Consider the following 21,002-nt stretch of genomic DNA (forward strand, 5'->3'; position numbering starts at 1 on the left):
AAAGTCGCCACTGGAATCCACATGCATAAAGGCCAAGGCGAAAGCTACCTGCATACAGGGAACGTTTGCTGTACCTATCACGTACCCAAAAATACTTACAAGGCCCCTCCCACCCTTATTATTGTTCATGCGGAGGATTTGCAGGGAGACAATGGAAAGGTATTTGATGGCTCATCGATACAACCAATAAGGGATTAACAAGAGTTCAATCAATTCCAGTAATAGTTAATCTGACATCCCCTTGCAAGAGGGGTATTGTCCAAGTAAGATAAAGCCATAGGATTTGCAACTACTGTTGAGAGGGATCGTGTAATTCCAACAATGTGAGAGCCAATCACGATGTGCCGTGTGGCGCTGACCAATGAGGACTATGCTACTGTCCCGACCAATGAGAATTACGCTCCTGTCCCCATACAACCCATGAAATGAAGACTAATGGTGACGAATGGGATGATCAGGAGGCCAGCACATGTCCCTAACACCTGTAGGATAAATGCTATTGAGTGATGGATTGATAATGCCACACAGCCATCTTACCTTGTCCTTTGATCCCAAAAGGAGGGACGAAGTCCCGGATCCTGGCCCACTTCCGGAAGGAATCGTCCAGAAACATTGGTGCTGGTTTAGAGAACCTGAAAGACAATTGCAAGCTTGTGTTACTGGAGCACAGAGTTCCATATCTGGCGATAAGCAAAGCAGGATGGCAGGCACCAGGCTGAGCAGAAAAACAAACATTCGAGGCAAAAAGAACAAATGTAGGAGAAAGAGTCAGTTGCATGCCAAGCTGCACCCAGGACGGTGCACCTAACCCAGCTTCAGGAGACAGGTTTGTGTTTGGTTCATTCATTAGCCCTTCTTGAGTGTGTTTTTTGGGGTTAGGAGGCAGGACAGTGTCAATACAATGACTAACATCTGCATTATGGAGCACCAGGTTTTATGCTATGTTGAAGCACTGGGTTGAAAGATCAAGTGAGTGTGCAGGAATCAGGTTCAGCAAAATACAGGCACTCAAGAAACATACAAGAAATGTGGCGGAAAAATAGGGGCAACCACCGTGATCAAGAGGTATGACGAGCACTGCCATCGCAATGTGTGCCTGGCAAGGAGATGCAATCAAACACACAAGGTGATGGGAGGATGCCAGCCGCGGCTCCTCTGTTAAGGTAAAGAAGCATCGTCCCACTGCTCTCTGAGCACTGCAGAAAGGAAAAGGATGGTAGTTACCATGTAAGCATCTGTTATTGGCATGTAGAGCTGTAGATTCGCATGCTTTGCATACTCCTGCCATCTAGTGTTGGATACGGATGTTTGCAAGCTGCTTTCCTTTTAAGAAGTCTTTCCCAGTGACAAGGTAAGGAGACTCCTCCTTTCGGTGATAGTGCACATGGGCATCGACTCCATTGTTAGATTGTTTTCCCACAAGAGGGGGAGAATGGAGTAAGTAAGTGCAGTATAGAGATGTCCATGCGTGTATATAGTGAAAAAACTGCAATAGCCATAGGTGTCTGGGGAGGAGGGAAGGCGCATGTGAATCTTCAGCTCTACATGCCAACAACACATCCTTACAGGGTAAGTAACAATCCATTTGAGGCATGTGAGCTGTAGATCACATGCTTTGCATAGACTGTATAGCAGCAGTACCCTCCATAAGCGGTGGCTAACCAGTGGGTGTTGCAGTTGTTTGAAAAAGTGTCTTTAGCACTGCCTGTCTGACATTAGCTTGTTGACGTGCTAACACATCTACACAATAATGTTTTGCAAATGTGTGTGGTGAAGACCATGTAGCTGCCTTACATATGTTAGCTATGGGACTGTTACCTAAAAAAGCCATGGGTGTTCTTATTTTGTGAGTAGTGTGCTCTATGAGGTACTGTTAAAGTTCTTTTAGCTTTAACATAGCAACTTTGCATACATTTGACAATCCCTCTAGAAATGCTGGATTTTGAGATGTGTTTCCCTTTATAAGGTGGAGCAAAGGCAACCAAAAGTGGTTTTGTTTTGCAGAACTCTTATCCTATCAATGTAGTACAGTAATGCTCTTTTGACAGCAAGTGTGTGTAGAGCCCTCTCTGCTACAGAATCAGGTTGAGGAAAGAATACAGTTAACACAACCAATTGGTTAATGTGAAAAGCAGAGACAACTTTTGGAATACATTTTGGGTTTGTACGAAAAACAATCCTATCTTTATGCAGTTGAAAGAAGGGTCATCTATGGTTAATGCCTGTAACTCACTAACTCATCTTAGTGAAGTAATAGATTTTAAGAAGGGAACTTTCCATGAAAGAAATTGTAAGGAGCAGTTGTGTAACGGTTCAAACGGTGGGCCCATAAGGCTTGTAAGAACAATGTTAAGGTTCCAGACAGGTGTGGGCGGTACTCTGGGTGGTATTATTCTTTTAAGGCCTTCCATAAAGGCCTTGATCACAGGTACTTTAAATAAGGATAATGTTGCCTGTTCTGAAGATATGCAGCTACTGCTGCAAGGTGTAGTCAAATAGATATGTAGGCTAAACCTGCACGTTGTAGATGCAAAAGATAACAAATAATGTTTTGTATAGATGCATCTAGTGGGTCAATTGAATTATCATTTCAATATATGACAAATCTTTTCCACTTTACTGCATAACATGCTAAGTCTTCTTGCTTCTGTAATAACTGTCATACACTCTGGTGGTAGGTTTAGACAACTAAACTCTGATTTCAGGAGCCAAATCGCAAGGTTGAGGTCTTTGGGATTTGGATGTCGAATTTCTCCACGGTTCTTTTTGAAAAAATGTGACGTTATGTGAAGCTTCTGATGTGGAACCACTGAGATTTCCAACAGCGTGGTGAACCATGGCTGACAAGCCCATGTGGGAGCTATGCGAATCATTGTGAGAGATGTCTGCCTGAGTTTCCAAACTAGAAATGGAAGGAGAGGGAGAGACGGAAAAGCGTAAGCAAATATAGCTGGCAAGTTCATCCATAGGGCATTGCCTTTGGATAGAGGGTGTTGGAACCTTGAGGCGAAGTCTGGGCATTTTTAGTTCTGTGCTGCGACAGAGTTCTATTTGAGGAAATCCCCATTTTGGAAAGTGAGGAAAGAGAACATGTGGGTGCAATTCCATTTGTGTATTTGTTGTTTCTTGCTGCTGAGGAGATCCGCAAAAATGTTGTCTCTGTCTGGAAGGTGCTCTGCAGGTAGATAGATTTTGTGATGAATTGCCCAACACCAATGGTCTGAGAGAGGCGAGACAGTTGTAGAGAGCATTCCCCCCCTGTTTTTGTATTTAGAACATTGTTGTTATATGGTCTGTCCGGATTAAGACAACTTTCTTTACCAGGTGAGATGAATGGCCGCTCTTTTGACAAATTTTGTGAGTTCCACCACTGCAGAGTGTGATGAGTGCGACTGTCTACCAACACCAGATCTGTCAGCTGACCCTGTGCTGGATTCCACTGGCGTGCTAAGCATTGTTGTAGAGGGAGCATGTTTAGTCTTGCACGAGGCACTATTGCAATGCATGATGCCATCATCCCTAATAATTACATGAATGTTCTGGCTGAGAGATACTGGTTGACTTGAAACTGTAGTAACAGTGTCTGTAAATGCTGAATCCTGTCTGCATTGGGACATGCTAGAGCCATGTGAGTGGTTAGCATGGCTCCAAGATATGGTTGTTTCTGATTGGGTTGAAAATGGGATTTTTGTGTATTGACTATGAATTACAACTGATGTAGAAGGTTAAAGGTAATTTGAGTGTGATGCAGAAACTTGAGATGCGAGTTGGCTTTTATGAGCCAATCGCCTAAGAATGGGAAGACATGTATTTGTTTTTGTCTCATATGTGCCGCTACTACTGCTAGGCACTTGGTGAACACTCTGGGTGCAGCTGTTACTCCAAACAGAAGCACCTTGAACTGATAATGATTTTATCCCATCACAAATCTGAGGTATTTGCGATGTGCTGGTTTAAAGGGTGCATTAAAGTATGCGTCCTTTAGGCCTAGCATTGACATAAAGCTGCCTTGTTGCAGAAGTGGAAGTACTTGTTGCAGAATGACCACGTGGAAGTGTTCGGACGATATGTATACCTTTAGCGGTCTGAGATCCAATATTGGTCTTAACGATCCGTCTTTTTGGGGAATTAGGAAGCATAGTGAATATACTCCTGTCCCTTGTTGTTGTAATGGGACGAGTTCTATAGCTCCTTTTGTTAGAAGAGTTTGTACTTCTTGTTTGAGTTGATGTTTATGTTCTAAAGACAGTTTGTGAACACGAGGGGGAGTGTTGGGAGGGTTGCTTGTGAGTTCCAGGCAGTAATCATCATGTTGGATAATATCCAACACCCATTTGTCCGTTGTTATTGACTGCCAAATAGGTAGAAACTGATGTAGTCTCCCCCTCCAGGTGATGAATGTTTGGGGAGAACTGATATAAAGTAACTGTTTGTAGCAGGTGGGGTACGTGACGTTGTACCTCTCCCTCTACCTTTGAAGTTGTTACCTCTGTATCCAACTCTATAGAATCCTCTAGAGGAGGGGGACTGTGCCTGTGTTTTATATGAAGATGTGGCGGCATCTGTGGTATTATTCTTGGAGCCCCCTCTGTAGAAGGAGCGATGAAAGGAACCTATATTTGATGGAGACTGAAGGGCACCTATTGATTTCGCCACTTCTGTGTCCTGTTTCATCTTTTCTAGCGATTGGTCTATCTGGGCCCAAAAAGGGGTTCTTTGTCAAATGGTGCATTAAGAATAGTTTGTTGAACCTCTGGTTTAAAACCAGAAATTCGGAGCCATGCATGCCTTCTTAATAGAATGCTGGCATTGAGTCCTCCGGCTGCTGTACCTGCAGCATCTAAAGCACATCTAATGGATGAATTAGAAATGAGTATGCCTTATTGCACAATTTCCTGGCCTTCTTTACTTGTGTTCCTCTGGAAGATTTTGTAATAATTCTTCCATATCTTCCCAATGCGCCCTATCATAGCTAGCTAACAGCCCTTGAGTATTGGCTATTCTCCAGTGATTGGCTGATAGAGCAGCTACTCTCTTTCCAGAGGCATCTATTAACTTTGATTCCTTATCACGAGGATGTGCTTCTCCTGAGATTTGTGAATTTGCTCTTTTTCGTGCGTCTGATACTACTAGGAAATCTAAAGGCAGCTGACCCTTAATAAATACAGGGACACTGGAGCTATTGTGACCAAGGACACAGGCTCTTCAGAGATACTCTAGCTAACACTGCTCGTAGGAACCAAGGTGCCGCTCCTCTTCAGAGGCTCGACATTTAGCCCTACGGAGGAACCAGGGAATTCCCACTCTTCAGAGTGACTAGAGCTCTCTATTCTGAGGAACCAAAATATCCCTAACCTTAAGACAAATAAGAGCTCTCCCTACTGAGTGACAAATGTATCCATAAACGCCACTAGATACTAGTGTTTTCCCCACAGAGGAACCATGGTATCACCACCATTCAGAGGAGAAAGACCTAGCCCTAGTGAGGAACCAAGATAGATCTACCCTTCAGATGCACTAGGGCTGTCCCTACCGAGAAAGCAAGTCATCCCTACCCTTCAGCGAAATAAAGAGCTATTCCTACTGAAGAACCAAGATATCCTGCCCTTCAGAGAAACAAGAGCAACGACACACATTAAAGGAGCCAGTGTTCGCCATACCCTTCCGGAGACACTAGAGCTATTCCTACTGAAAAACGAAGCTATCCTTGCCCTTCTGAGAGAAGGGTGCTATTCCTCAAGAGGAACCAAGGTACCGCTACCCTTCAGCGGCACTACAACAGTCTCTACTGGGAAACCAAGTCATCCTTACCCTTCAGAGAAAGAAAACAGCTTTCCCTAATGAGGGACCAAGGTAACCCTGCCCTTCAGAGATGCCAGAGCAAGCCGCACTAAGGAACCATGGTCTACCTCCCATCAGAGAAACAAGAGCAACAACACACATTAAAGGAGCTAGTGTTCGCCATACATTCAGAGACACTAGAGCTATTCCTACTGATGAAGTAACTTATCCCTACCCTTCAGAGACACTAGAGTTTTACCTACTGAGGGAAAGTATACCTACCAGTCTGAAATAAGAGAGCTATCCCTACAGAGAAACCAAGATATCTCTATCCTACAGGGGGAAAAAAGCTATCCATATTGAGGAACTAAGTTATCCCTGCCCTTCAGAGATACTAGAGTTTTACCTACTGAGGAACCAAAGTATCCCAACCCTTCTGAGACAAGGTAACTATCCCTGCTGAGGAACCAAGCTATCTCTAAACAAGAGCAATGACACACATTAAAGAAGGCAAGGATCGCCAGGCTGCTCAAAAACACTAGAGTCTTCCCGGCTCTGGAACCAAGGTAAACGTACCCTTCAGAGACACAAGAGCTGTTCCTACTTAGGAACTAAGTTATTAGATCCTTCAGAAACAATAGACCTTTCCCTAGTGAGGAACCAGAGTACCCCATCACTTCTGAGACAGAAGAACTATCCCTACTGAGGAACCAGGATATCATTACCCGTCGTGGTCACCAGAGCTATCCCTACTGAGGATCCAGAGTATTGCAACCAATCAGAAACATCAGAGATATCCTTACTGAGGCACCAGGGTATCCTCGCCCTTAAGAGGCACGGACGCTATTCCTACTGAGAAATCAAGGCCCCCCTAGCCTGAAGAGACAGTACCGTCATCAACAGGAGCAGCAGGAGTATCCCTACACTTCAGGATAATAGAGCTGTCCCCACTGTGGGGCCAAGGCCCCCCTAGCCTGAAGAGACAGCGCAGTCATCCCTCATGAGCAGCAGGAGTATCCCTACACTTCAGGATACTAGAGCTGTACCCACCATGGGGCCAAGGCCCCCCTAGCCTGAAGAGACAGTACAGTCATCCCTCATGAGCAGCAGGAGTATCCCTACGCTTCAGGATAATAGAGCTGTCCCCACTGTGGGGCCAAGGCCCCCCTAGCCTGAAGAGACAGCGCAGTCATCCCTCATGAGCAGCAGGAGTATCCTTACGCTTCAGGATAATAGAGCTGTCCCCACTGTGGGGCCAAGGCCCCCCTAGCCTGAAGAGACAGTGCAGTCATCCCCAAGGAGCAGCAGGAGTATCCCTACGCTTCAGGGATAGTAGAGCTGTCCCCACCATGGGGCCAAGGCCCCCCTAGCCTGAAGAGACAGTACAGTCATCCCTCATGAGCAGCAGGAGTATCCCTACACTCCAGGATAATAGAGCTGTCCCCACCGAGAGGCCAAGGCCCCCCTAGCCTGAAGAGACAGTACGGCCAAACCAAGGAGCAGCAGGAGTATCCCTATGCTTCAGGATACTAGAGCTGTCCCCACCGTGGGGCCAAGGCCCCCCTAGCCTGAAGAGACAGTACCGTCATCAACAGGAGCAGCAGGAGTATCCCTACACTTCAGGATAATAGAGCTGTACCCACTGTGGGGCCAAGGCCCCCCTAGCCTGAAGAGACAGTACAGTCATCCCTCATGAGCAGCAGGAGTATCCCTACACTTCAGGATACTAGAGCTGTCCCCACCGTGGGGCCAAGGCCCCCCTAGCCTTAAGAGACAGTACAGTCATCCCCAAGGAGCAGCAGGTGTATCCCTACGCTTCAGGATACTAGAGCTGTCCCCACCGTGGGGCCAAGGCCCCCCTAGCCTGAAGAGACAGTGCAGTCATCCCCAAGGAGCAGCAGGAGTATCCCTACACTTCAGGATAATAGAGCTGTACCCACTGTGGGGCCAAGGCCCCCCTAGCCTGAAGAGACAGTACAGTCATCCCTCATGAGCAGCAGGAGTATCCTTACGCTTCAGGATAATAGAGCTGTCCCCACTGTGGGGCCAAGGCCCCCCTAGCCTGAAGAGACAGTGCAGTCATCCCCAAGGAGCAGCAGGAGTATCCCTACGCTTCAGGGATAGTAGAGCTGTCCCCACCATGGGGCCAAGGCCCCCCTAGCCTGAAGAGACAGTACGGCCAAACCAAGGAGCAGCAGGAGTATCCCTACACTTCAGGATACTAGAGCTGTCCCCACCGTGGGGCCAAGCCCCCCCTAGCCTGAAGAGACAGTGCAGTCATCCCCAAGGAGCAGCAGGAGTATCCCTACACTCCAAGATACTAGAGCTGTCCCACTGAGGGGCCAAGGCCCCCCTAGCATGAAGAGACAGTACAGCCATCTCTACTGAGGAGCCAGGGCATCTCTATCCTTCAGAGACACAAGAGCTATCCCTAGCGAGGAAGCAAGGTATCCATATCTTTTAGAAACAGAAGATTTATTTTTGTCAAGAACAACAAACAAGACACAGTAGAAGCCTGGCTGAATCACACGAACCTTGACAGCTTCGAACCCCAACTCTCACCTAATGCCAAATCACTTGCATTCCCCCAGGACCCCCATCTCTTCCTCGAGGAACACATTGCCAAAAAAACAAAGACGGCTTAGTACCAGGTCTCTCTTCTTAAGAAAGTGAAACTGTTTCTTCCACAAGCTACTTCAGAACTGCTAAACAAGCCCTTGTACTCTCGCATCTGGATGGTGATAAAGCCTTACTCCCTGGCCTCCCCCACTCCACACTATCACCTCTTAGGGGCATCACACACACTGCAGCACATTTCATCAAGGGCCCGAAGAAATATGATCACATCACCCCCTTCCTGAGGGAACTCTATTGGTTCCTCTTGTCAACCTACACCATCTTCAAAACCAGCCGCATCATTTACCAGCACCCTACCCACCTTACAGACAAGCTCATCATTTCTGGTGGTTCTCTGCACACCCCCAGCCAGGACACCATCAGACTGCAGACTAGGAGGTGTAAGAAGGTGTAAAACAAGAAAACAAACCACAAGACAACAGGCCTTTTCCCTCAATGCACCCAGGAGCTGGAACAATATCTCCCTATCCATAAGGACGTCCCAACGCTGCTCCAATCTAGGAAAGAGTTGAAGACACACCTCCTTAAAGACCACTACTTCACAGGGCATTACCCGTCCACGCCAGCTACGGGACTCCCCTCTTACTCGCTGACTTTAAGCTTGCTTTTGACCATGAACAGCGCACAGCTGCCTTTTCGCTAGGTTTGCACTATAGAAATAACATCTACATACATACAGGAACCAAGGTATTCCTACACATAAGAGTTACTAGAAATATCGCTACTACAGAACCTGGGTATCCCTACCTTTCAGAGACAGAAAGCTAAGGGTGGGCGTAGTTGGCAGAGTACCACTACACGGAATTCTGCGGAATTGAAATAAAAAAACTCAGTAAACTCCGCTCCGCTCCGCAACTCTGTTCTGTCTCATCTCCATTAATAAAACAGAAACCTCACATACCCTTGATAAAACAACTAGTAACTCTATCTTTACATGCAAAAATGCATATAGTCATCTCACAAAAGTGAAAATGAAAATACAGCAAGCAGTGAGAGAGGTGATGATTTTGGTGTCCTCCCTTACCTAGGGACAGAACCAAGCAGATGCCTTGGACACAAACAGCACATCATGCTGAACGATTCGCTGGTGGTCCCATATTTCTAGGACCACCCCAAGCACAGTTATGGACAAACATACAATCCCAACCAAAGGCCCTGCAAAGCATTATGGGACGAGATTCTAGGGTGCAGTGAATATTATAGCATCCAGTATCAAAACATTCCTCAAGGGGCAGCAGCTCTCCCGGCTCAGCTGAGAGCTAATACCATAATATTCACTGCACTCTAGAATCTCGCCCCATAATGCTTTGCTGGGCCTTTGGTTGGCATTGTATTTTTGCCCATAACTGTGCTTGGGGTGGTCCTAGGAGGATGGGTCCACCACAATCGTTGAGTATGATATGCTCTTTGTGTTCAAGGCATCTACTTGCTCCTCCCCCTAGGTTAGGGGGGACCCAAAAATCATCACCTCTCTCATTGACTGATATTTTTCAAAGCTCAATTTTGTGAATTGGTTATATGCTTTTTAGCATGTAAGGGTAAAGTTGTTTTATTAAAGAGTTGTGGGTGCAATAGCTTACACCAGAGTTTATTCATGAATTACGTGTTATGCATATTAATAAAACAGAAATCTTCTGTTTTCAATGTAATGTGGATTAATAAAACAGAAATCTCACATACCTTTAGTAAAACTTCAAATAACTATCTTTACATGCTAAAATACATATAGTCATCTCACAAAAGTGAAAATGAAAATATAGCACGCAGTGAGAGACATGATGAATTTGGGGTCCTCCCTAACGTAGGGAGAGAACCAAGCAGATGCCTTGAACACAAAGAGCACATCATGCTGAACGATTCGGTGGTGGTCCCCTCCTCCTAGGACCACCCCAAGCACTGTTAGGGGCAAAATACAATCCCAACCAAAGGCCCTGCAAAGCATTATGGGACGATATTCTAGAGTGCAGTGAATATTATAGTATCCAATATCAAAACATTCCTCAAGGGGCAGGCTCTCCTGGCTCAGCTGAGAGCTAATACATAATATTCACTGCACTCTAGAATCTCGCCCCATAATGCTTTGCTGGGCCTCTGGTTGGCATTGTATTTTTGCCCATAACGTTGCTTGGGGTGGTCCTAGGAGGATGGGACCACCACTGAATCGTTAAGCATGACATGCTCTTTTTGTTCAGTGCATCTGCTTGCCCTCCCCCTAGGTTAAGGGTGACCCCAAAATCATCACCTCTCTCATTGCCTGGTATTTTTATACTTTTGTGAATTGCTTATATGCTTTTCAGCATGTAAAGGTAAAGTTGTTTTATCAAAGGGTTGTGGGTGCAGCAGCTAACTCCGCTATGTGGCGGAGTTGCATGAATTCCGTGTTTTCAATGTAATGGTAGCGGAGTGGAGTTCATTGCCCACGGTCACACAAAACACATCCCTACAGAGGGGCCAAAGTACACCTACCCTTCAGAGACACCAGAGGTATCCCAGCTCTTCAGATAATGAGGGGATATCACTACCCTTTACAGACACTACAACTATCATTACTAAGGAACCAGGTTACCCCTACCCTTCAGAGAGACAAAAGCTACCCTTAACTGAGGAACCAGGGTGTTCTTACCTTTCAAAAGACACTAGAGCCATCACTACTGAGGTGGCAACATAGCCCCACCCTTCAAAGACACTAGATCTGTCTCTACGAAGGAATAAGGGTATCCCTACACTTCAGGTATAATAGAGCAGTACTATGTATTGAAGGAACTATGGCTCTCCCTGCCTATCAGAGACAGGAGAGCCTTCCCTACTGAGCAACTAAGGTAGCCCTGCACTTCAGAGGCCCCAGAGTGGTCCCTACTGAGGAACCAAGGTATCCGTACCCTTCAAAGACACCAGAGAGCCCCCTACTGAGGAACCAAGGCATCTCTCCCCTTCCGAGGCACCAGAGTGGTCCCTACTGAGGAACCAACGTATCCCTACCCTTCAAAGGCGCTAGAGTGGTCCCTACTGAGGAACCAAGGTATCCCTTCTCTTCAGAGGCACCAGAGTGCCCCCTACTGAAGAACCAATGTATCCCTGCCCTTCAAAGGCACTAGAGTGGTCCTTACTGAGGAACCAAGGTATCCATGCCCTTCAAAGGCACTAGAGTGGTCCCTACTGAGGGACCAAGGTATCCCTTTTCTTCAAAGGCACCAGAGTGCCCCGTACTGAAGAAACAATGTATCCCTACCCTTCAAAGGCGCTAGAGTGCCCCCTACTGAAGAACCAATGTATCCCTGCCCTTCAAAGGCGCTAGAGTGGTCCCTACTGAGGAACCAAGGTATCCCTTCCCTTCCGAGGCACTAGAGTGCCCCCTACTGAAGAACCAATGTATCCCTACCCTTCAAAGGCGCTAGAGTGCCCCCTACTGAAGAACCAATGTATCCATGCCCTTCAAAGGCGCTAGAGTGGTCCCTACTGAGCAAATAAGGTATCCCTTCTCTTCAGAGGCACCAGAGTGCCCCCTACTGAAGAACCAATGTATCCCTACCCTTCAAAGGCGCTAGAGTGGTCCCTACTGAGGAACCAAGGTATCCCTTCCCTTCCGAGGCACTAGAGGGGTCCCTACTGAGGAACCAAGGTATCCCTACCCTTCAAAGGCACTAGAGTGGTCCCTACTGAGGAACCAAGGTATCCATGCCCTTCAAAGTCGCTAGAGTGGTCCCTACTGAGGAACCAAGGTATCCATGCCCTTCAAAGTCGCTAGAGTGGTCTCTCCTGAGCAACTAAGGTATCCCTTCTCTTCAGAGGCACCAGAGTGCCCCCTACTGAAGAACCAATGTTTCCCTGCCCTTCAAAGGCACTAGAGTGGTCCCTACTGAGGACCCAAGGTATCCATGCCCTTCAAAGGCACTAGAGTGGTCTCTCCCGAGCAACTAAGGTATCCCTTTTCTTCAAAGGCACCAGAGTGCCCCCTACTGAAGAACCAATGTATCCCTACCCTTCAAAGGCGCTAGAGTGGTCCCTACTGAGGAACCAAGGTATCCCTTCCCTTCCGAGGCACTAGAGGGGTCCCTACTGATGAACCAAGGTATCCGTACCCTTCAAAGGCACCAGAGAGCCCCCTACTGAGGAACCAAGGTATCCCTTCCCTTCCGAGGCACTAGAGTGGTCCCTACTGAGGAACCAAGGTATCCCTACCCTTCAAAGTTGCTAGAGTGGTCCCTACTGAGGAACCAACGTATCCGAACCCTTCAGAGGCACTAGAGTGGTCCCTACTGAGGAACCAAGGTATCCGTACCCTTCAAAGGCACCAGAGAGCCCCCTACTGAGGAACCAAGGTATCCCTACCCTTCAAAGGCACTAGAGTGGTCCCTACTGAGGAACCAAGGTATCCCTGCCCTTCAAAGGCACTAGAGTGGTCCCTACTGAGGAACCAACGTATCCATACCCTTCAGAGGCACTAGAGGGGTCCCTACTGAGGAACCAAGGTATCCGTACCCTTCCGAGGCACTAGAATGGTCCCAACTGAGGAACCAAGGTATCCCTACCCTTCAAAGTCGCTATAGTGGTCCCTACTGAGGAACCAATGTATCCCTGCCCTTCAAAGGCACTAGAGTGGTCCCTACTGAGGAACCAACGTATCCGTACCCTTCAGAGGCACTAGAGTGCCCCCTACTGGGGAACCAAGGTATCCCTGCCCTTCAAAGGCGCTAGAGTGGTCCCTACTGAGGAACCAAGGTATCCCTGCCTTTCAAAGGCACTAGAGTGCCCCCTATTGAGGAACCAACGTATCCGTACCCTTCAGAGGCACTAGAGTGCCCCCTACTGGGGAACCAAGGTATCCCTGCCCTTCAAAGGCGCTAGAGTGGTCCCTACTGAGGAACCAAGGTATCCCTGCCTTTCAAAGGCACTAGAGTGCCCCCTATTGAGGAACCAAGGTATCCGTACCCTTCAGAGGCACTAGAGTGGTCCCTACTGAGGAACCAAGGTATCCCTACCCTTCAAAGGCACTAGAGTGGTCCCTACTGAGGAACCAAGGTATCCCTGCCCTTCAAAGCGCTAGAGTGGTCCCTCCTGAGCAACTAAGGTATCCCTGCCCTTCAAAGGCGCTAGAGTGGGCCCTCCTGAGCAACTAAGGTATCCCTTCTCTTCAGAGGCACTAGAGTGCTCCCTACTGAGGAACTAATGTTCCCCTACTCTTCAGAGGTACAAGAGCGATGACTCCTAAAGAACCAAGGTACCCCTACCCTTCAGAAGCACTAGAGCAGTCCCTACTGAAGAACCAAGGTATCTCCACACTGAAAAGATAATAGAACGGTCCCTACTGAGGAACCAACGTACCCCTACTCTTCAGAGACGCAAGAGCGATTGCTACTATTGAACAAAGGTATCCCTCACCTTTAGAGACGCTAAAGCTATCCCTCCTGAGGAAACACGGCATCCCCACCCTTCAGAGGCGCTAGAGTGGTCCCTACTGAAGATCCAAGGTATCCCTGCCCTTCAGAGGCACTGGAGTGGTCCCTACTGAGGAACTATTGTATCTCTACCCGTCAGAGGCACTAGAGTGATCCCTACTGAGGAACCAAGGTACCCATACCCTACAGAGGCACTAGAGTGCCCCCTACTGCGGAACCAAGGTATCCCTGCCCAGTGTGGAGACAACGGGGCTCTCGCTAGACCTTTACACTATGCCCTTCAGAGACACTACAGCTGTCTTTGCACTCCGCAGACACTGCGGCTCTCTCTGGCCCTGCCCATCAGACCCTATGCCCTTCAGTGACACTACAGCTGTCCTTACAGTCCGCAGACACTGCGGCTCTCTCTGGCCCTGCCCATCAGACCCTATGCCCTTCAGTGACACTACAGCTGTTCTTATAGTCCGGAGACACTGGGGTTTCTCTGGCCCTTCTCATCAGACCCTATGCCCTTCAGTGACACTACAGCTGTCCTTACAGTCCGGAGACACTGCGGCATTTCTCAGGCTCTGATCATCAGACATAGGGAGGGCCTCTTCACGGGCACTTATTTAATCCTGTCGCTTGGGGGGGGGAGGGAGGGGGGGGTAACAAGCACGCACCGTCCAGAGACACCAGCCCTTGGGGTCAATGCTGGGGGTCCCTGCGGCTCAGTGTAGGGCATCCACGGCACGGGTGTACATATTTGAAGAAATGGACACGGAGTAACCTCTCAGTGCCTGCACTCAGCTCTTCATCTTCCAGAGGTCGAAAGAATGAGTACCCTTGATTTGGACAGAGAAACAGCTGGTATATTAACAGCGCGCACCTAGCGCCAAGTGTCTACACCTCACTCCATTAGAATGCAAGTCACGCCTGTGTGCAGCGACAAATAATTGCAAGGGCACAACTCTGGTCCTCACAGCACCCTCACACTGTCCGTGCCGGCCACGCGCTCTACTTCCATCTGAGCCCACAGTACAGCGCGCTACCGTCCACTAATGCGCTTTGGAGCCAGGTCTGAGAAAATAAGCGCTATATAACTAATTGCAACTACAACACACTGCGCCAGAACACGCCCGGAGTGGACGTGGGCCGTATAAACAGCCACCGCGGTTTCTTGAGCCAGCGCCCTGGACGGAGAGAAATTTGGCGCCCTTGCTGATGCTAAGAAGTTAAAGGAGGCAGCGGGGAGGAAGGGTGTGTGTGGGGCGGGGTGTTAGGTGACCCTGAACTGGCCGCTGAACATACACAATCCCGGACCACCCCCAGCACACCTATATCACCGATAGATTGCCTGTCTCCCGCTGATGATGGTTTTATTAGTGTGCGTCAGCAGGGGTGACTGGAATGGGGTCAATGGGGTGTTAGAAACACTGCCCATGGTATGACGGTGAAGGATTAAAACCACTCACCGGCAAATCCGACAGAGACGAGCGCCCACGGACACGGGGGAGGCCGGAGCAGGGCGAGAGGGGCGCTGCTGTTAGCATTACTGCACACAGCTCTGTGCGCCCCTCGGAATATTGGCGCCCTGGGCCCAGCGTGCCCAGGCAAAAGGCCAGACCCAACGGGAGGTTGCCTGCTGAAGACTGGCATTGCAAAGTGCCCGACCAGACATCACTGCTCGTTTTATGTGGGATGAAACCCACCTTGAAACAAACTAAAAGCGCCTCCTCCCTGGGGGTCACTCACGTTCCACGGTAAAACCATCCCCACACAGGACGCAGCACATAACACACGGTGCCAGCCACGCGCTGCTCGTGGTGCAGAGCGCTAGGAGCTTCGGCATCCCTCAGCGGAGCACGGAGCGCTAAATAAATGCCGCAGTACAATGCAATACGAAAATACAAACAGCTGCAAGAGAGGCACGCGGCTGCCGCCGTACAACACAAGTGTGCCCTGCGGGGAGAGCGTGGGTGCCACAGGGGCACACAACGGGCGGCAGTGTTCAGAGCCTGGCTTGGGTTTCGTCTCACTTTTCCTGCCAACGGCGTGGCACGACTTGGCAGTCGTGTGAAAGAGAAGCCGCCCTGGGATCGGGTTCCCACTCCGAGGAGGGGCTGCAGACATCACTCTGGGCGCTAGGCTTCAATTGTGCACGAGACGGGAGGAATGCCCAGAGAGGCGCGGACAGGCCGCGTCCTGCCCACCACAGGACACGGGGCACTGCTCAGAGTGCGCCTACACGGGCACGGCCGTCAGAGACTGACACTTGGCGCTACGCCCGAGTGAGACTGAAGCACTTAGTGGACATAAGGCCGCGCTGACGGGGCAGGTGGACATGGGCTGGCGGGACGCCTGGAACCGAGGACAGAGGTCTCCAGAAGTGAGAGGATCAGGGGCACGCAGAGAGATTATCACATCCAATATGACTCACCACTAAACAAACTTAATACTAGTCCCAGCGCCAGGATCCCCTCGCGGGTAACATAACCCCTCCGACTCGTCCTTTGAGCGCCCAGATCCGTAAGCGCTTCAAGGCAGCGCTTTACACGTGCACATCACTCTACACGGAAGCGTCGCACCTGCGAACGTGTCATGATGGACAAAGGGTCGTAGGTTAAGACATCTCCATCCGACCGCTTTAGCACTGCAGTGTGGCTCTCACATCTCCAGTAATGCAGTGTTACTCTCAGCTCCATGACAGCAGAGTTACTCTCAGCTCCAGGACGGCAGTGTGGCTCTCACAGCTCCAGGACTGCAGTGTGACACACAGCTCCAGGACTGCAGTGTGACACACAGCTCCAGGACTGCAGTGTGACACACAGCTCCAGGACTGCAGTGTGAGACTCACAGCTCCAGGACTGCAGTGTGGCTCTCACAGCTCCAGTAATGCAGTGTTACTCAGCTCCATGACAGCAGTGTTACTCTCAGCTCCAGGACTGCAGTGCGGCTCTCACAGCTCCAGGACTGCAGTATGACACACAGCTCCAGGACTGCAGTGTGGCTCTCACAGCTCCAGGACTGCAGTGTGGCTCTCACAGCTCCAGGACTGCAGTGTGGATCTCACAGCTCCAGGACTGCAGTGTGACTCTCAGCTCCAGGACAGCAGTGTTACTCTCAGCTCCAGGACAGCAGTGTGACAATCACAGCTCCAGGACTGCAGTGCGGCTCACACATCTCCAGTATTGCAGTGTGATTTACAGCTACAGGACTGCAGTGTGACTCTCACAGCTCCAGGACTGCAGTGTGACTTACAGCTCCAGGACTGCAGTGTGACACTCACAGCTCCCAGACTGCAGTGTGACACTCACAGCTCCCGAACTGCAGTGTTACTCTCAGCCCCAGGACTGCAGTGTGGCTCTCACAGCTCCAGGACTGCACTGTGACACTCACTGCTCCAGGACTGCAGTGTGGCTCTCACATCTCCAGTAATGCAGTGTACACAGCTCCAGGAGTGCAGTGTGACTCACAGCTCCAGGACTACAGTGTGACTCTCACAGCTCCAGGACTACAGTGTGACACTCACAGCTCCAGGACTACAGTGTGACACTCACAGCTACAGGACTGCAGTGTGACACTCACAGCTCCCGGACTGCAGTGTGACACTCACAGCTCCTGGACTGCAGTGTGACTCACAGCTCCCGGACTGCAGTGTGACTCTCACAGCTCCAGGACTGCAGTGTGACTCTCACAGCTCCAGGACTGCAGTGTGACTCTCACAGCTCCAGGACTGCAGTGTGACTCTCACAGCTCCAGGACTGCAGTGCGACTCTCACAGCTCCAGGACTGCAGTGTGACACTCACAGCTCCAGGACTGCAGTGTGACTCTCATCTCCATTATTGCAGTGTGACTCTCAGGTCCAGGACTGAAGTGTGACTCTCACAGCTCCAGGACTGCAGTGTGACTCTACCAGCTCCAGCACTACAGTGACACTCACAGCTCCAGGACTGCAGTGTGACTCACAGCTCCAGGACTGCAGTCTGACTCTCACAGCTCCAGGGCTGCAGTCTGACTCTCACAGCTCCAGGGCTGCAGTCTGACTCTCACAGCTCCAGGGCTGCAGTCTGACTCTCACAGCTCCAGGGCTGCAGTGTGACTCTCACATATCCAGTAATGCAGTGTACACAGCTCCAGGAGTGCAGTGTGACTCTCACAGCTCAAGGACTAGTGTGTGACTCACAGCTCCAGGACTGCAGTGTTCTCAACTCCAGGACTGCAATGTGACACTCAGAGCTCTACGACTGCAGTGTGAAACTCACAACTCCAGTAATGCAGTGTGACTCACAGCCCCAGGACTGCAGTGTTACTCTCAGCTCCAGGACAGCAGTGTTCACAGCTCTAGGACTAGTGTGACACTCAAAGCTCTAGGACTGCAGTGTGACACTCACATCTCCAGTAATGCAGTGTGACTCACAGCTCCAGGACTGCAGTGTGACTCTCGCAGCTCCAGGATTGCAGTGTGACTCATCTGCAGAACTGCTGAGTGACCCTCACAGCTTCAGGACTGCAGTGTGACTCTCAGCTCCAGGACTGCAGTGTGATTCTCACAGCTCCAGGACTACAGTGACTCTCATAGCTCTAGGACTACAGTGTGACTCTCACAGCCCCAGGACTGCAGTGCAACACTCACAGCTCCAGGACTGCAGTGCAACACTCACAGCTCCAGGACTGCAGTGTGACTCACAGCTCCAGGACTGCAGTGTGACTCTCACAGCTCCAGGACTGCAGTGTGACTCTCACAGCTCCAGGACTGCAGTGTGACTCTCACAGCTCGAGGACTGCAGTGTGACTCTCACAGCTCGAGGACTGCAGTGTGACTCTCACAGCTCCTGGACTGAAGTGTGACTCACAGCTCCAGGACTGCAGTGTGACTCTACCAGCTCCAGCACTGCAGTGTGATTCTACCAGCTCCAGGACTGCAGAGTGACTCACAGCTCCAGGACTGCAGTGTGACTCTCACAGCTCCAGGACTGCAGTGCGACTCTCACAGCTCTAGGAGTGCAGTGTGACTCTCACAGCTCCAGGACTGCAGTGTGACACTCACAGCTCTAGGACTGCAGTGTGACTCTCACAGCTCCAGGACTGCAGCGTGACTCTCACAGCTCCAGGACTGCAGCGCGACTCTCGCAGCTCCAGGACTGCAGTGTGACTCTCACAGCTCCAGGACTGCACTGTGACACGCACAGCTCCAGGCCTGCAGTGTGACGCGCACAGCTCCAGGGCTGCAGTGACTCTCAGCTCCTGGACTGCAGTGTGACATACACAGCTCCAGGACTGCAGTGTGATCCTCACAGCTCCAGGACTGCACTGTGACTCACAGCTCCAGGACTGCACTGTAACTCACAGCTCCAGGACTGCAGTGTAACTCACAGCTCCAGGACTGCAGTGTAACTCACAGCTCCAGGACTGCAGTGTGACTCACAGCTCCAGGACTGCAGTGTGACTCACAGCTCCAGGACTGCAGGGCGACTCTCACAGCTCCAGGACTGCAGGGCGACTCTCACAGCTCTAGGACTAGAGTGCGACTCTCACAGCTCTAGGACTTCAGTGTGACTCTCACAGCACTAGGACTGCAGTGCAACACTCACAGCTCTAGGACTGCACTGTGACACACACATCACCAGGACTGCAGAGTGACTCTCACAGCTCCAGGACTGTACTGTGACCCTCACATCTCTAGGACTGCAGTGCGATACTCTCAGCTCCAGGACTGTAGTGTAACTCTCACAGCTCCAGGACTGTAGTGTGACCCTCACATCTCTAGGACTGCAGTGTGACACTCACAGCTCCCGGACTGCAGTGTGACTCACAGCTCCCGGACTGCAGTGTGACTCACAGCTCCCGGACTGCAGTGTGACTCACAGCTCCCGGACTGCTGTGTGACTCTCACAGCTACAGGACTGCAGTGTGACACTCACAGCTACAGGACTGCAGTGTGACACTCACAGCTACAGGACTGCAGTGTGACACTCACAGCTCCAGGACTGCAGTGTGACTCACAGCTCCAGGACTGCAGTGTGACTCACAGCTCCAGGACTGCAGTGTGGCTATCATAGCTCTAGGACTGCACTGCGACACTCACAGATCCAGGACGGCAGTGTGACTCACAGCTCCAGTAATGCAGTGTACACAGCTCCAGGACTGCACTGTGACATCTCCAGGACTGTAGTGCAACACTCACAGCTCCAGGACTGTAGTGTGACTCTCACAGCTCCAGGACTGCAGTGTGATTCTTACAGTGTAGGAAGCCAGCTCTCTATTTAGTGTACTACAAAGAAGTACTGTGTGCAGAGTCCAGAGAATCCCCAAATGGTACACAGAGGTAAAAGCAGATATTTCTATTGTTCTTTTTGTGGTAGTGTGGGTGAACAGTTCGGCTTATCAGAGGGTAGTGCTAAGCATTTGTTGTACACACAGAGGCAATCATTGAGACACACAAGAATAAATCCGAGGCCAATGTGTAAAAATAAAGTCAATTTTTATGTATTTTTCAAGACCAAGAACATAGTTCTAAACTAAGTAATTCCAGAGTTACGATTTTTCAAAGTTCGGAAAATATATCACATTTGTGCACAGTAACGCACCATAAGAATCATTGGGGAAAAATGCATATAGAATCAGGCAATGCTTTCACGAAGTTCACCTTCTCGTTTTAGGTACCAGCAGGAGAAGTGCGGAAGTGTTCCGGATCGGGCAGGAGCAGGGTGCTGAGGGTCTTGGAAACTGGTGCGCAAAGACGAAGGGAGCCACTTAAAAATGCACTGCACAGGTGGAATACAGGTAAGTCCGGTGGGTCTCCTTGGAGGGAGGAGGTTGCAAGGGCCTAAAGACCAAGGAAGCAGAGCTGGTTAGTCGGTGTTGGGGCCAGTCGGCCGGGTGCAGAGTGAACAGGTCAGCTGGACGCCTTCAGGGTCCTTGCGGTCAGGAGCAGGCAGTTTGGAGAGGCGTTCTAGGCACAGCTGGGCAACTCAGGAAGTGGCTCTCGGGTGTCTCAACATCCCTCGATGGGTGCTTTGGTAGGTCCTGGTGCCTCCAACCTTGGTGGAGAGGCGGTTCTGACCCTCTGAAGCTGTTGTACCTCTTCTTACTTCAGTGCTGCGTCAAAGTCGTCGGGGAGCAGCAAGCCGACACACCAGACTTCTTGGAATTGGTTCCTGCGGTGTGAAGGGCAGTGATACCTTCTTTCCAAGGGCGTATGTGCT

At 50.1% G+C, this 21,002-nt stretch overlaps 1 protein-coding gene across 14 annotated transcripts in view; it reads right to left on the minus strand.

The window, feature by feature from the left end:
• The window catches only part of ST3GAL3 (ST3 beta-galactoside alpha-2,3-sialyltransferase 3), a 1,226,061-nt gene that overhangs the window by 307,597 nt on the left and 897,462 nt on the right, over positions 1–21,002 (minus strand). For all 14 annotated transcript variants that reach the window (XM_085602933.1, XM_085602932.1, XM_085602940.1 and 11 more), the window contains one exon: positions 538–632. In XM_085602933.1, the coding sequence (XP_085459059.1) occupies positions 538–632 (95 nt within the window). The remainder of the gene's footprint in view (positions 1–537; positions 633–21,002) is intronic.

Source organism: Triturus cristatus, chromosome 4_2, assembly GCF_964204655.1.
Source record: "Triturus cristatus chromosome 4_2, aTriCri1.1, whole genome shotgun sequence".
NCBI lineage: Eukaryota > Metazoa > Chordata > Amphibia > Caudata > Salamandridae > Triturus > Triturus cristatus.